The sequence below is a fragment of the Diceros bicornis genome, chromosome 24 (genome assembly GCF_020826845.1).
Source record: "Diceros bicornis minor isolate mBicDic1 chromosome 24, mDicBic1.mat.cur, whole genome shotgun sequence".
In the NCBI taxonomy this organism is placed as follows: domain Eukaryota; kingdom Metazoa; phylum Chordata; class Mammalia; order Perissodactyla; family Rhinocerotidae; genus Diceros; species Diceros bicornis.
Genome location: NC_080763.1, coordinates 39,822,776 through 39,835,044, shown reverse-complemented (window position 1 = coordinate 39,835,044; position 12,269 = coordinate 39,822,776). Strand labels below are relative to the sequence as shown.

The window sequence follows — 12,269 nt, the reverse complement described above, 5'->3', positions numbered from 1 at the left end:
TTAAGTTTGTTGCAAATATTTTTACCAATTTGTTGTTTGCTTTTTAATTTTAATTTATATTGTTCAATATACCCTTCTCTAAAAGTTTTAGTGAATCAAGATGAGAGAATAGGAAAATAAGAAGGGAATTTTATTCTCTAATGAAATGATTTTTCATCCTTTTCACATTATTTTTATATATATTTCTTTTCAAATATGTCATGGGTGAAAAAACAGTTGTCTGTCAGTGAAATGTCCTCTGGATTTCGTGAAATGTCTTTGTCCTTTCTTTGCTCTAGTACAGTTTATGATCCTATATCAATGCCAGAATACTTGCTTGAAATGGAATGATTTAGCCGGTTATAAGGATGTTTGTATACTTGATGCCAAACACGTAGATGATTACACGTATTTAAGTGTTGAATGTAATGTTGACATGTGTTACTTATATTTTTTGAAGAGTGATATGTAGTAGAATGCAGTTTTTACTCTCGAATGCCATGTATTATTTAATATGTAATTTTTAAGATTTTAAATAACACTTTATTTTACTTCAGATCTTTGACTTTAAAATTATATTTATCATTATGCATTAAGTAATTCTGGCTACTTTGTTGAGAGGGAAGAAACCAGTTGACCCTTTTATTAGAGTCGTAGAATTTTAGAACGTGGAGGGATCTTAGTACGACATATTCTAATTTCCATTTTAAGTAGACAGAAACCTTGGGATGAGGAATAGCAAGATTACTTGGACAAATTAAAGAGCTGAGACCAGAATCAAATCTGATCTTCGTAGTTCTTTAGTCTTTCATGCTGTTGAGGTTTTGAGTGTCCAGCATATACAGAACACAGTGTCAGACTGGACACTGTATTTGCTGTATTCAAATGACAGAATTACTTAATAGAATCTATTTGAAGCTATAGTGTTTTGCATCCCTTTAGGATAAATATGAAAATTAATCTATATGGAATAAAAATGAGTTTCAGGGTGTCTGTTACTTAATTTGCTTTTTTCTTTTGAAAATGTGTATTTCACAATTATACTTTATGTGCACACAGATCATTGCAGAGTTCACCATAAACTTTAATTGAAATTTTTTGTGCCTGATTGTTTTTAATTACATAATTTATCAGTATCTTTACCTTAATAACCCAGAAAACAAACAAGGTGATCCAGATTATGAACAACCATGCACCTCAAGTTATAATTCAGGTTCTTTTAAAACATTTAGTACATTAAAATATTCTTTGAGGAAAATAGCCGACATTTGTGGCAAAAATATATAAAAATTTGTTAATTTGTTCTTTAAATCTTTTTTCTTTAGATTTTGAATCCACTTGTTTCCAAGGCACAACTTTCGCAAACAGTCCAGTCTCGTTTAGTTAGTTGTAAAATTTTAGGAAAATTAACCAACAAATTTGATGCCCATACGTGAGTATTTGTATATAATTTTTTGTCTACTTTTTTCAATTAAGTTGATTTAAAATGTATAATGACTGTATGATTAGCAATTATATTAGATTTGTTTATTCCATACTGCATACAAGTTTAGCTGTTTTAACTTTATAGAATATAGAATTCTCAGAAGTCTACTTATGCAGATGCTTTTCTTCTTCATCTCGTGGCTTTTCAAAATCAATAAGGTTAACTTTTTTCTGTTTCCCGTCTTACTCTTCTCTGTGACATACCTACTGTAGTTTTGAGGATAAAATGGTATTATCTTATAGACTTCAAAAATTGGTGATCATGACATAAAGATGTCATGCTTTCTGCTTTCTTCTGTGTTATGAATTCATTATTTTGAATAATTTATCTTATTTTGAGGTTTTATGGAGAATGTTTATGATTCATATGCTACTCTCTGCCCAGATGATAAATAACAAATGGAAAGAATGGAATGTTGTATAATTATGACACAAGAGTAAAATATAAAATTGAAGAATATTTTGGTTGATGGTTGCTGGAATCAGATATTCCACTTACATACAGCCTTTTATCTTAGCTAAGAGGTTTAACTGCCAATCCAAAATCAACCATTATTTTAAAAAGACCCAGTGACATATATAATTTACAAGCAGCTGATGATAACATCTAAATGTAATAACATATGTAAAAATACATTGTAAACTATAAAGCTTTGTGTTAAAGTATTTTTGTTATTATTAAGCTAAGCTAAGATTTTGATGGTAGTTGTTTGAAAATAATAATTATTCTAAAACACTCATCCATTTGCATGTTTCTTTCCTCTCCTTCTAAGTATTAAAAGAGAAATACTTCCCCTGGTAAAATCACTCTGTCAAGATGTAGAATATGAAGTTCGATCTTGTATGTGTCGACAATTAGAAAATATAGCTCAGGGCGTTGGGTAAGTATACTTTCAACGTGACAACTTACGTCACATTTTTGATTCTGGATTGTCAGACATGCAGATCCTCTTCCTGTATTCTGTGAAAGCATGCTACTGAAGGGCTAAACTTTATATGATGTTTGAAAATGGTCATAGCAACAAGTACCTCCTGATGTGTCTGGATTAAAAGAGATAAAAGTGAAGATGCTTAGCATGGTGGTAGGCATTCAGTTAATGTTAATTTTTTTCCTTGTCACCTTAAGTTGCTTAGTTATCATCCCAAATGCCTAGATCCAGGAAGGGAAAATGTCCCAATACAGTAATCCCCCCTTATCCATGGTTTCATTGTATGTGGTTTCAGTTACCCGCAGTCGACCATGGTCTGAAAATATTAAATGGAAAATTCTAGAAATAAATAATTCATAAGTTTTAAATTGCCTGCTGTTCTGAGTAGCGTGATAAAATCTCGTGCCGTCCTGCTCCATTCTGCCTGGGGTGTGATCATCCCTTTGTCCAGCGTATCCACACTGTATATACTACCCGTTTGTTAGGCACTTAGTAGCTGTTTGGGTTATCAGATCGACTATTTTGGTATCACAGTGCTTCAGTTCAAGTAACCCTTATTTACTTAATAACGGCCCTAAAGCCAACTTTATTATTAGTTACTGTTGTTGATCTCTTATTGTGCCTAATTTATAAATTAAACTTTATCATAGGTACGTATGTATAGGAAAAAGCATAGTATGTAAAGGGTTTGGAACTATGCACGATTTCAGGCATCCACTGGGGGTCTTGGAACATATCCCCTGCAGATAAGGGGAGACTGCTGTAGAAACCATGCTTGGACTATGGCTGTAGCATTTCTTTTGGCCGACAGCTGTATTATGGGGTCATTTCAGATGGAATTACTCAGTGGAAGTCTTTCTTTGTTTCCCTTGCAACTCTGTGCTTCCACTATCTGCTTTGGTGCTCTCCTTACCCTTTGGGTACTAAATCTCAGGAAGGACAGCAGGCATAGAGCAGACAGTCTCTTCTCTTCACCCATAGAAACTGATCTCATGTTAAGATGTAAGTATGGTATTAAAGGGAGTTTTATCTAAAAACCATCTTGGGAAATAGTTTTTTTCTTTCTAAGGATCCTAAATTGGTACAAAAAACATTGGAACCTCTCATTTTTAATAGAAGTTGCGCTGATTTCACCTGGTTCTTTGTTTCACAAGCAAGGACAATCAGGTTGTTGCTATTTGTACAATCGTTAATTTTTTAATAAATCTGGGCTAATATTTAAGGCTTTAGGAAGACTTTAGAAGCTCACACAGATTCAGGGTAGCGTTGTGTCCTCCGTCCTGTGGCCACCCTTGCTGAGTAGGTGTTAAGTGTTGTGTTGGAAGCTTGACTTCAACAGAGTAATCAATTCCTTAATTTTGATCTCAGAACCAGCTTCTCTCTGATAGGTCTTCTTAGGCTAGGCTGACTCTGGATCATTGTGGACTGTAATTAATTCAGTCTTGCCCAGATCTGTGCTCCTTAACCAAGATCAGAACCTATTAGGGGAATATACTGTTGTCTTGTTGTATTCTATTTCTTATCATCTGACATTTTGCCACTGTTAAAAATGGGTGGATCAAGTGTGTTCAAATTAGTCTTCTGAAAATTAATATAGGATTATTGTTTAAGTATTAATTTATAAAAGTAAAACTAGAAGGATCTACTTAGCTCGTTAAGTTAGAATTCATTTAACAAACTAATTTACTTGATTATATGCATATTTATTTAATTTCACGTTCTTACATGCTCTTAAGAGCATAATCATAGGACTGTTGTGTTATGATGGTTGAAAACTACTAAGACCTGATTCATATTCTTTATTCTCCCTTTGATAAATATATAAAACTAAGGAGAGGTACACAGTTTTTTTCTTTCAGCATTGGAAATTAGGAAGATTGTTAAGATCTGATAGCCACCAAGAGGAATTTTCTGCAGTCAAGGCTTAGATGAAGCCCTGAGATAGGTGACAGGAATTGGGAAGAGATAACTTAAGAGATTGCTACTGATTTGATAGAGAGCAGCCACCCACTCTTGTACCGGACGTCATGTTCTAGGGCATTTGAGAGTGAGAAGTGCTGGGGAGAGGCCCAGCACTAGTACAGACTAGGGTTTGTAATCTTGTATTTGCTGGCAGGAGAAGAATTCCTGACCACCTTAGTTTAACTAGAAATGAGCACTATTATTCATTAATAAGATGATTAATAAGATGATCAGGAAGCAAAATTGAGAGCTTCTCCTCAAGCTAGCATGTCCATATGAAATAAAAGCTGCAGAACACTAGAAAGCTAACTATGGGTTGTATACCAGCTTGGGATCAAAGAGGACAATTCTTAGAATAATCAGATTAATAGTGAATAGTGTTGTTAAGAGGTCATACACATTCATTATAGGAAAACAACTGTACTGAATAGACCTCTGGTTGTACAGGGATGACTAAAGAGAAAAACAAACATAGGATCTACAAAAAGATCCTTCAGTGTTAGAGGGGAAGAACGTACAGCACTCAGATTGGAAAGAAAGAACATACTTTTGAAAAAGTTGATGAAACTTCTAATTCTGGTGATATGGCAAACAAGATAACCTGAAAATCCTCCCATTACAATATCTGACAAAATTTGACATCCATTCATAAGAACTCTCAGGAAGCTAGGGGTGAAGGGAACTTCCTTAGTCTGATACAGAGCATGTATGAAAAACATATAGCTAACATCATACTTAATTGTAGAGATTGAATGCTTTCCCCTGAGATAAGAACTAGGCAAGGATAGTTTTCATCACTTCTGTTCAGCACTGTGCTGGAGGTTCTAGCTATTGAAATAAGGCAAGAAAACAAAAACCTAAAAAGTCTAGAGATCTGAAAGGAAGAAGTAGAATGATTTCTGTTTGTAGATGGCATCACTGTTAACTATTAAAACTAATGCATTTAAGGATGTGTCAGGATACAAGGTTAATATACAAAAATCAGTTGTGTTTTTATATACTAACAAGATATTTAGGAAATGAAAATTTAAAAATTCCATTTATAATAAATTTAACAAAAGGTGTGCAAGACTTCTACACTGAAAAACTGCGGAACAGTGTTGAGAGAAATTTAAAAAAAACAGATATACACCATATTCGTGGATGAGAGTACTTAATACTGTTAATGTTGTTAAAATGTCAATTCTCCCCAAATCGATCTAGCATTTCAATGCAGTCTCAACCAAAACTGGGCTGTTTTGTAGAAAAACTGATTCTAAGATTTATATGGAAATGCAGATGACCTAGAATAGCCAAAACAATCTAAAAAAAATACGAAGACCTTACGTTACCTGTTTCTAAGACTTAACAATAAAACTACAGTAATCAAAAGAATGTAATGTTGGTGAAAAGATAGATGTGTAGATCAATGGAACAGAAGAGAGAGTCCAGAAACAGACCCACACATATGTGGCCAACTGATTTTCAGCAGAGTGCCAAAGCAATTCAATGAAGAAAGGAAAAGTCTTTTCAAAACATGGTACTGGGATAACTGGATATTCATAAGAGAAAAGATGAACATTGATTGACTCTCACCTCACACCATACAAAGACTAAGTTGAAATCTGTCATAGATCTAAATATAAAAGCTGAAACTATAAAGCTCCTTGAAGAAAATATAGGAGCAAATCTTTGCAACTTTGGGGTAGGCAAGGATTATTTTGATAAAAATCATGAACCATGAAAAAAAAATGTGATAATTGGACTTCATCAAAAAAACTTTTGCTCTTCAAAACAAAAAGTCAACAAAACAAAGTAATGTTAACAAAACAAAGTTTTCCATTCCCAGAATGGAAACCTAATCACAATACGTATATCAAGTTAGGATCCAGAATATAAAAAGAACTCTTACAGCTCAATAATGCAGAACTCTTATAAACAATCCAGTTAAGAAGTAAACAGTACATTTGAACAGACACGTATTGCAAAAACAGTAGTGAAATACTATCTTTGCCCGTGAAATTGGAAAAGTTAATGATAAATCTGCATTGTTGGGCCAGAATGTATTCTCTCATCTCTTACTTCTTCACCTCTGCTGTCTAATTCCTGTATTTGATGAATGTTCGTGAACTATTGGTAATGCTAACATCTGTATCTGTATGATCTAGATTAATTTCTCAGCATTTTTTGGCCCTCAATTGCTCAGGTCCTTGTCTTAGAGCTGTGCTGTCCTCTATGGTAGCCACTAGCCACACGTGGCTATTTAAATTTCAATTAGGTAAAATTAAATAAAATTAAAATTTCAGTCCCTCAGTTATACTGACCTCATTTTAAATGCTCATTAGCTACATGTGGCTACCCTATTGGACAGTACAGATTATAAATATTTCCATCATAGCAGAAAGTTCTGCTTGACAGCATTGTCTTAGCGTCTGTGTACTCTGTCCTGAATTTTTTAGGTTTTCTGTAGCTCTTACTGACTTTCTTCAACTCTATTAAATTATAATTCATGCCATTTTCCATCTTGTACCTAAGAAAGCTGGCCACATCATAAGCCTCCCCTTTATCAGAGTGTGTGTCATTGTGAAGACATCTTATCATGGTGAATAAGCAAAAACAAAGTATTGAATGAGAGCCATTTGTGATGGTATTATAAATATTATATATCCTATAAAAGCATTTATATTGTATTTCATTCTTTTAAAGGAACACTGAGTGTCATATATCATTCTTCTACATATGTTAGTAATGTCATGTTTTAGGTGAATGAAAAAATAATTTGTCCCCTGAAATCTAGATAAAAAGATTTTGTTTGGGTTTCTATAATTACTGCTGATAAGTTTGTCTAATTAGTCTAGATCACTTGCTGAAGTTGCTTAAAATGAAAAACTATATTATAGTTAATGAAGTTTAATATGAACTAGTCATTAAGATTTCTTAGATAATAATATTGTACTGGGGAACCTGAATTGACTTAAGTAGTTATGCAATGACTATTGATGTTTCTTATGTTTATATCATGCTTTCCCAATCAGACTACAAGCTTCTGGAGAGCAGGAGCCGTATCTTTATGATTTTTCCTATTTTATACAGCACTTAGCTCAGTGACTTGTTCTTAGTAAGTTCTTGCTACAGATTTATTGATTTGCTTTATTTTCTTCTATTGCTTATTGTGCAGGACAGAACTTACAAAAAGTGTGGTGCTCCCTGAATTAATAGAACTCTCTAGGGATGAAGGCAGCAGTGTGCGGCTTGCAGCTTTTGAAACTTTGGTTAATCTGCTTGACATATTTGATACAGGTAAGTCTTCATGTGGACACATCTTTGCTTCTGAAAGCAGTGTTTTCCCTTATGTTTTGTGTCACTAATAAGGAGTAAAGGTAGATGCAGGCCTGAATTTCTTATGTTAAGCTATAGGATGAATGTTAAGCCTCCCTTCTGTTCTTTCTTTTTTCTGGTCCTTTCTCTTTTGGTGCCTTCTCTGCTGCCACTTTTACCCTCATGTCCCCAGTGCTGCTACATATTCCACACTTCTCCCTTTTCTCTCATCAACATTTAACTGACCTGTGTGTAGAGGCCTAAGAATTTGGCTTGGTAATTAGACTTTAACTTGCTCAACCAATTGACCCTAAGATAGATCTTGACTAAAACAATGTCTAAATTAATTTCCTCTCTTTAATATTTTAATGCTGGAAATCTCATGGCCACGGGAAGAGAAATTTGAGATGAGGTATTTGAGTGGGAATGGGTAAGGAGGTATTTCTTAGTGTTGTGCAAATCAAATCACAAAGACAATTCACTGCCCTACTGAGTGTATGACTACATTCTTGACCTATGTTGGACATTAGTTTATCAGTAAACGTTAACCGTATTGATAGAGTGAAATTTGGAAGGTAAATGTCAAGTACTCAGGTGCAAAACTCTATTGTGTACTAATAGGATTACATTTACTTGGATTTAACATTTTAACTGAACTAGGAGAGCCTCTTAAAGATTATTGCAATGTGGACAGTAATTACGTAGGGTTGTTACAGAATAATCATTTAGGCTATAGGATGAGCCAGAGGACTGAAAACTGCAATACCTGATGAACGAACGAATGAATGAATCTCCTTGTCCTAATAATGGAGCACCCCCAGGCATCCAAACTAGAAACCTTGTTGTCATCTCTACCGTCTTCCCCTTCAGCCGCACTTGCCGTTACTTGTCGTACCCAGTTCTTTCATACCTCTAACCTTTCCGTGTTCTCTTTCCTCTCCCTATGTTTTCTCCCTGCCCTCTATTTTTCTGCGAGCCAGCTTGTCCTTCAGTGTCCAGTTCAAGTGCAGTTTGTTCTCTGACATCTTCCCAAATCCCTTATACCAGGGTTGGCAAACAATGCCCTATAGGCCAGGTCCCACTGCCACCTGTTTTTGTAAATAAAGCTTATTGGAACATAGCCATGCCCGCTTGTTTCTGTATTGTCTGTAGCTGTTTTTATACTACAGTGACGGAGTTGAGTACTTGGTGACAGATAAACTGCAAAGCCTAGAACATTTACAAAAAACGTTTGCAGACCCCTGCCTTATACCAACTATTAAAATAGTGATCACATTGTCTTATGATATTTTTTGTGTTTGGCTTCTTTGCTGGTCTGTTTCTCAAGTTCAGAGACCATTTATTATTCATGTTTCTACTTCTACTTAATATAATGCTTGTTCTGTAAGAAATTCAATAAATGTTTGTTGAATGAACATCATTTAGTTAAAACAGATGTGGTAGTGAAATATGATGATGATAACAGTAATAACAATATACTAATAAGCCTGTTACAGCATTTTACTTAGTATTGTCAGACCCTTAATAAAATAGTGATTCGTTTCTGAAAGTTTAAGAGAACTATGGGAAATTCAGAGCATATTTACAATCAAGAATTAAATATTGCTAATATATCAGCCTAAGCAGACATACTCAAAAAATCAATTAACTTTTTAAAGAAGAGCCATCTAAGAAGTAAAAGTGAGGAAATTCCATATACAGAACATATTATAAGCTCATTTAATTTCTATCAAAAATGAAATGATACAATGGGTTTAAGCCATAGCGTGGTATGAGATATATGCAAAAGAGAGTAAGAAACGTTTCTGTTTCTGCCACTCATCTATTTATATTAGTGGTATTAGGATTCTTTCAGTTATTCAGACTCAAAACCTCAATCATCTTAGCTTTTTAATTTGTACTCACTCTTTATATTCTATCCCCTGTGGCCTGCAGTGTAACGTCTAAACCCCTCAGCCTGGCTTTAAAGTTTTTGATAATTTCAGCTCTCCTCTCACCCCTTCTTCACCACACACCTTCCAACATCGTTGTTTTGAGGTATTTTCTATTACTATTGGCTAATAGTAATTTTTCTTTCCGGAATTTGTGTTATCTGTGTTAATTTCCACATGTGCAGTGTGAGCAACTAGATCTAAAGTATGTTTTGTTTTGTTTTGTTTTGTTTTCCAGATGACAGAAGTCAAACTATACTTCCCTTAGTGAAATCATTTTGTGAAAAATCTTTCAAAGCAGATGAATCAATTCTTATTTCCTTATCTTTCCATTTAGGAAAACTATGCCACGGACTATATGGTATGATATATCCTAAGAATTTCAAGATTATAAGTAGATTTTCCCTTTTTCTTCTACCTTAGCCACTAAACTTCAGCTCTTCAGTTGTAAAACCTATCCTTTTACGTGTGTAAAATCTTAAGAGATCTTAGAATTTTGGTAGCATAATTTAGAACACATTTAGGAATGACTTTTTCCCTGGTAGAATCTGTTTGCAAGAACAATGACAGAGTGAAGTAGGCATAGCCCTTTAAATTTCTGAAGATTTCGTATTTATATATTAGTTGGTATATGATAATAGAAGCTTGGCATGTTAACTATTGGTGCCTAGTAAGTATACCCTTATTAACCATTCGTTGAAAAATTAATATGTCATGTGAGAACTTCAGCTTGGAATGTAAAATAATACCCATGACTCTTGGCATTTAGAACATATTACTCAGTTCTTAGCTTACCATAATAATGTAAGCATCAATTAAGTTATAACCATCTAGCACAGTAAAACATTTTTTATGTGGATTGTAGACTTGTAATGGGTGGTGGAAAAAATGTATTGCAGTACGTAATGAGTTCCTAACTTCCTAAGATAATGAATGTGGAACCAGTCCATTGATCAAAACTATTTTGAGTTTACTTTGCCATCTTTCCAATTCAATTTTTAAGCTCCTTCTCTGCAGACACATATGCATGTCTTTTCTGCAGGCAATTTTAGAATATTTACCATGAGTAAATGGCAATAATGGCCACAGTATTATTATTGTAGTGACTTATTAGTGGTCTACAGTATGATACATGCTGCAGAAATTAATGCAGGCATAATTCCTGCATTGCATAGTTTAGACTATTGAAATTAAAATATTGTTAAAATTAACATAAGGTAAAAGAGTAGACCCATTAGATTTCTTCATAATAGTTACTCTTTCCTCATTGTTGCTTTTATTTATGGTCTCTAACCATTTATTTAAATATTTGGTTCCACTTGTGTTTTTATTGTACTTTGCTTTTCTCTTTTTAATTTTATTTTTCAATTAAAATGTTGAGCAAATGTTTTACGTTTGTTTTAGGAATTTTTACTCCAGATCAACACTTGAGATTTTTGGAGTTTTATAAGAAACTTTGTACATTGGGCTTGCAAGAAGAAAATGGACACAATGAAAACCAGATTCCACCCCAAATCCTAGAGCAGGAGAAGAAATATATTTCAGTACGGAAGAACTGTGCTTATAACTTTCCGGTAATAAATTATATATTTGTATCGACTAATTTTGATTGTAACTTAAAAATTTGTGAATCGATAGCATTAAGAAATATTGCCATATTTGACACTTGCTGCTTAGCATTACATCTGGTATAAATAGGAGGTACCAAGTAAATATTGGTGTAATTTATATTCATCTCTATGTATAAATTGGATTTATATGCATGCTTTTGGATCTTTCAAATATGATTTCTAACTAAATTATGATTCAGGGGACATGATTTCAATTTAAGTGAAATGATTATAGTTTTGGGTATTGATGCATGTTTTTCTCTCCTTCCCCTTCATCATCTCCCTTCCACCTCCACCAGGCCATGACTGTTTTTGTTGATCCTAAAAACTTCCACATGGAACTCTATTCTACATTCTTCTGCCTTTGTCATGACCCTGAAGTACCAGTCAGATACACTATTGCTATTTGCTTTTATGAAGTAAGTCTGAAGAAGTGATACCGCTTTACATTTGTTGTTAATCCTACCTATGTATACTGGATGATTTTTTGGTATTTTGTACACTTCTGTTTCCAGATTTATTGTAAAATATAGGCTCCATATCTCTTTCATATTCTAGTCCTAAGTCTTATTTCAGAATTCCTCTAATTCTCTTTTTCGAACATTTACAAAATTCAAATACATAAATATATTAATTAATTTATCATTTATTAATACATCCATTCAATATATCTATACTGAGGGCTTACTTTAAGCCAGACATTGTGGTGTGGATGTGGGTGTTGCAGATTTGGAAGTAAAATCAGTTTTTACATGCTTTGTAATATTTATATTTAACTTTACACCTATACTTAAGAACTTAAGAACAAATGGAAGATTGAGAGACAGATTATTTAAATTGGTTATTTTTACTGCAAATCGTGTTTCATGAGCATAGTTTTTATTTTTTTTATTTATTTATTTTTTTAAATAGAGTTGCATTTCTTTCTTTCTTTCTTTCTTTCTTTTTTTTTTGTGAGGAAGATCAGCCCTGAGCTAACATCCATGCCAATCCTCCTCTTTTTGCTGAGAATGACCAGCCCTGAGCTAACAGCTATTGCCAATCCTCCTCCTTTTTTTCCCCAAAGCTCCAGTGGA

General features: G+C 33.7%; 1 protein-coding gene across 7 annotated transcripts in view; it reads left to right on the top strand.

Moving 5' to 3' along the window:
* PPP4R4 (protein phosphatase 4 regulatory subunit 4) overlaps window positions 1–12,269 on the top strand; it is a 101,155-nt gene that overhangs the window by 54,214 nt on the left and 34,672 nt on the right. For 6 of the 7 annotated variants that reach the window (XM_058567615.1, XM_058567616.1, XM_058567614.1 and 3 more), the window contains 6 exons: window positions 1,305–1,411; window positions 2,238–2,345; window positions 7,513–7,634; window positions 9,822–9,944; window positions 10,988–11,157; window positions 11,493–11,612. In XM_058567615.1, coding sequence (XP_058423598.1) covers window positions 1,305–1,411; window positions 2,238–2,345; window positions 7,513–7,634; window positions 9,822–9,944; window positions 10,988–11,157; window positions 11,493–11,612 — 750 coding nt within the window. The remainder of the gene's footprint in view (window positions 1–1,304; window positions 1,412–2,237; window positions 2,346–7,512; window positions 7,635–9,821; window positions 9,945–10,987; window positions 11,158–11,492; window positions 11,613–12,269) is intronic. The other variant, XM_058567613.1, reaches the window with a different exon arrangement.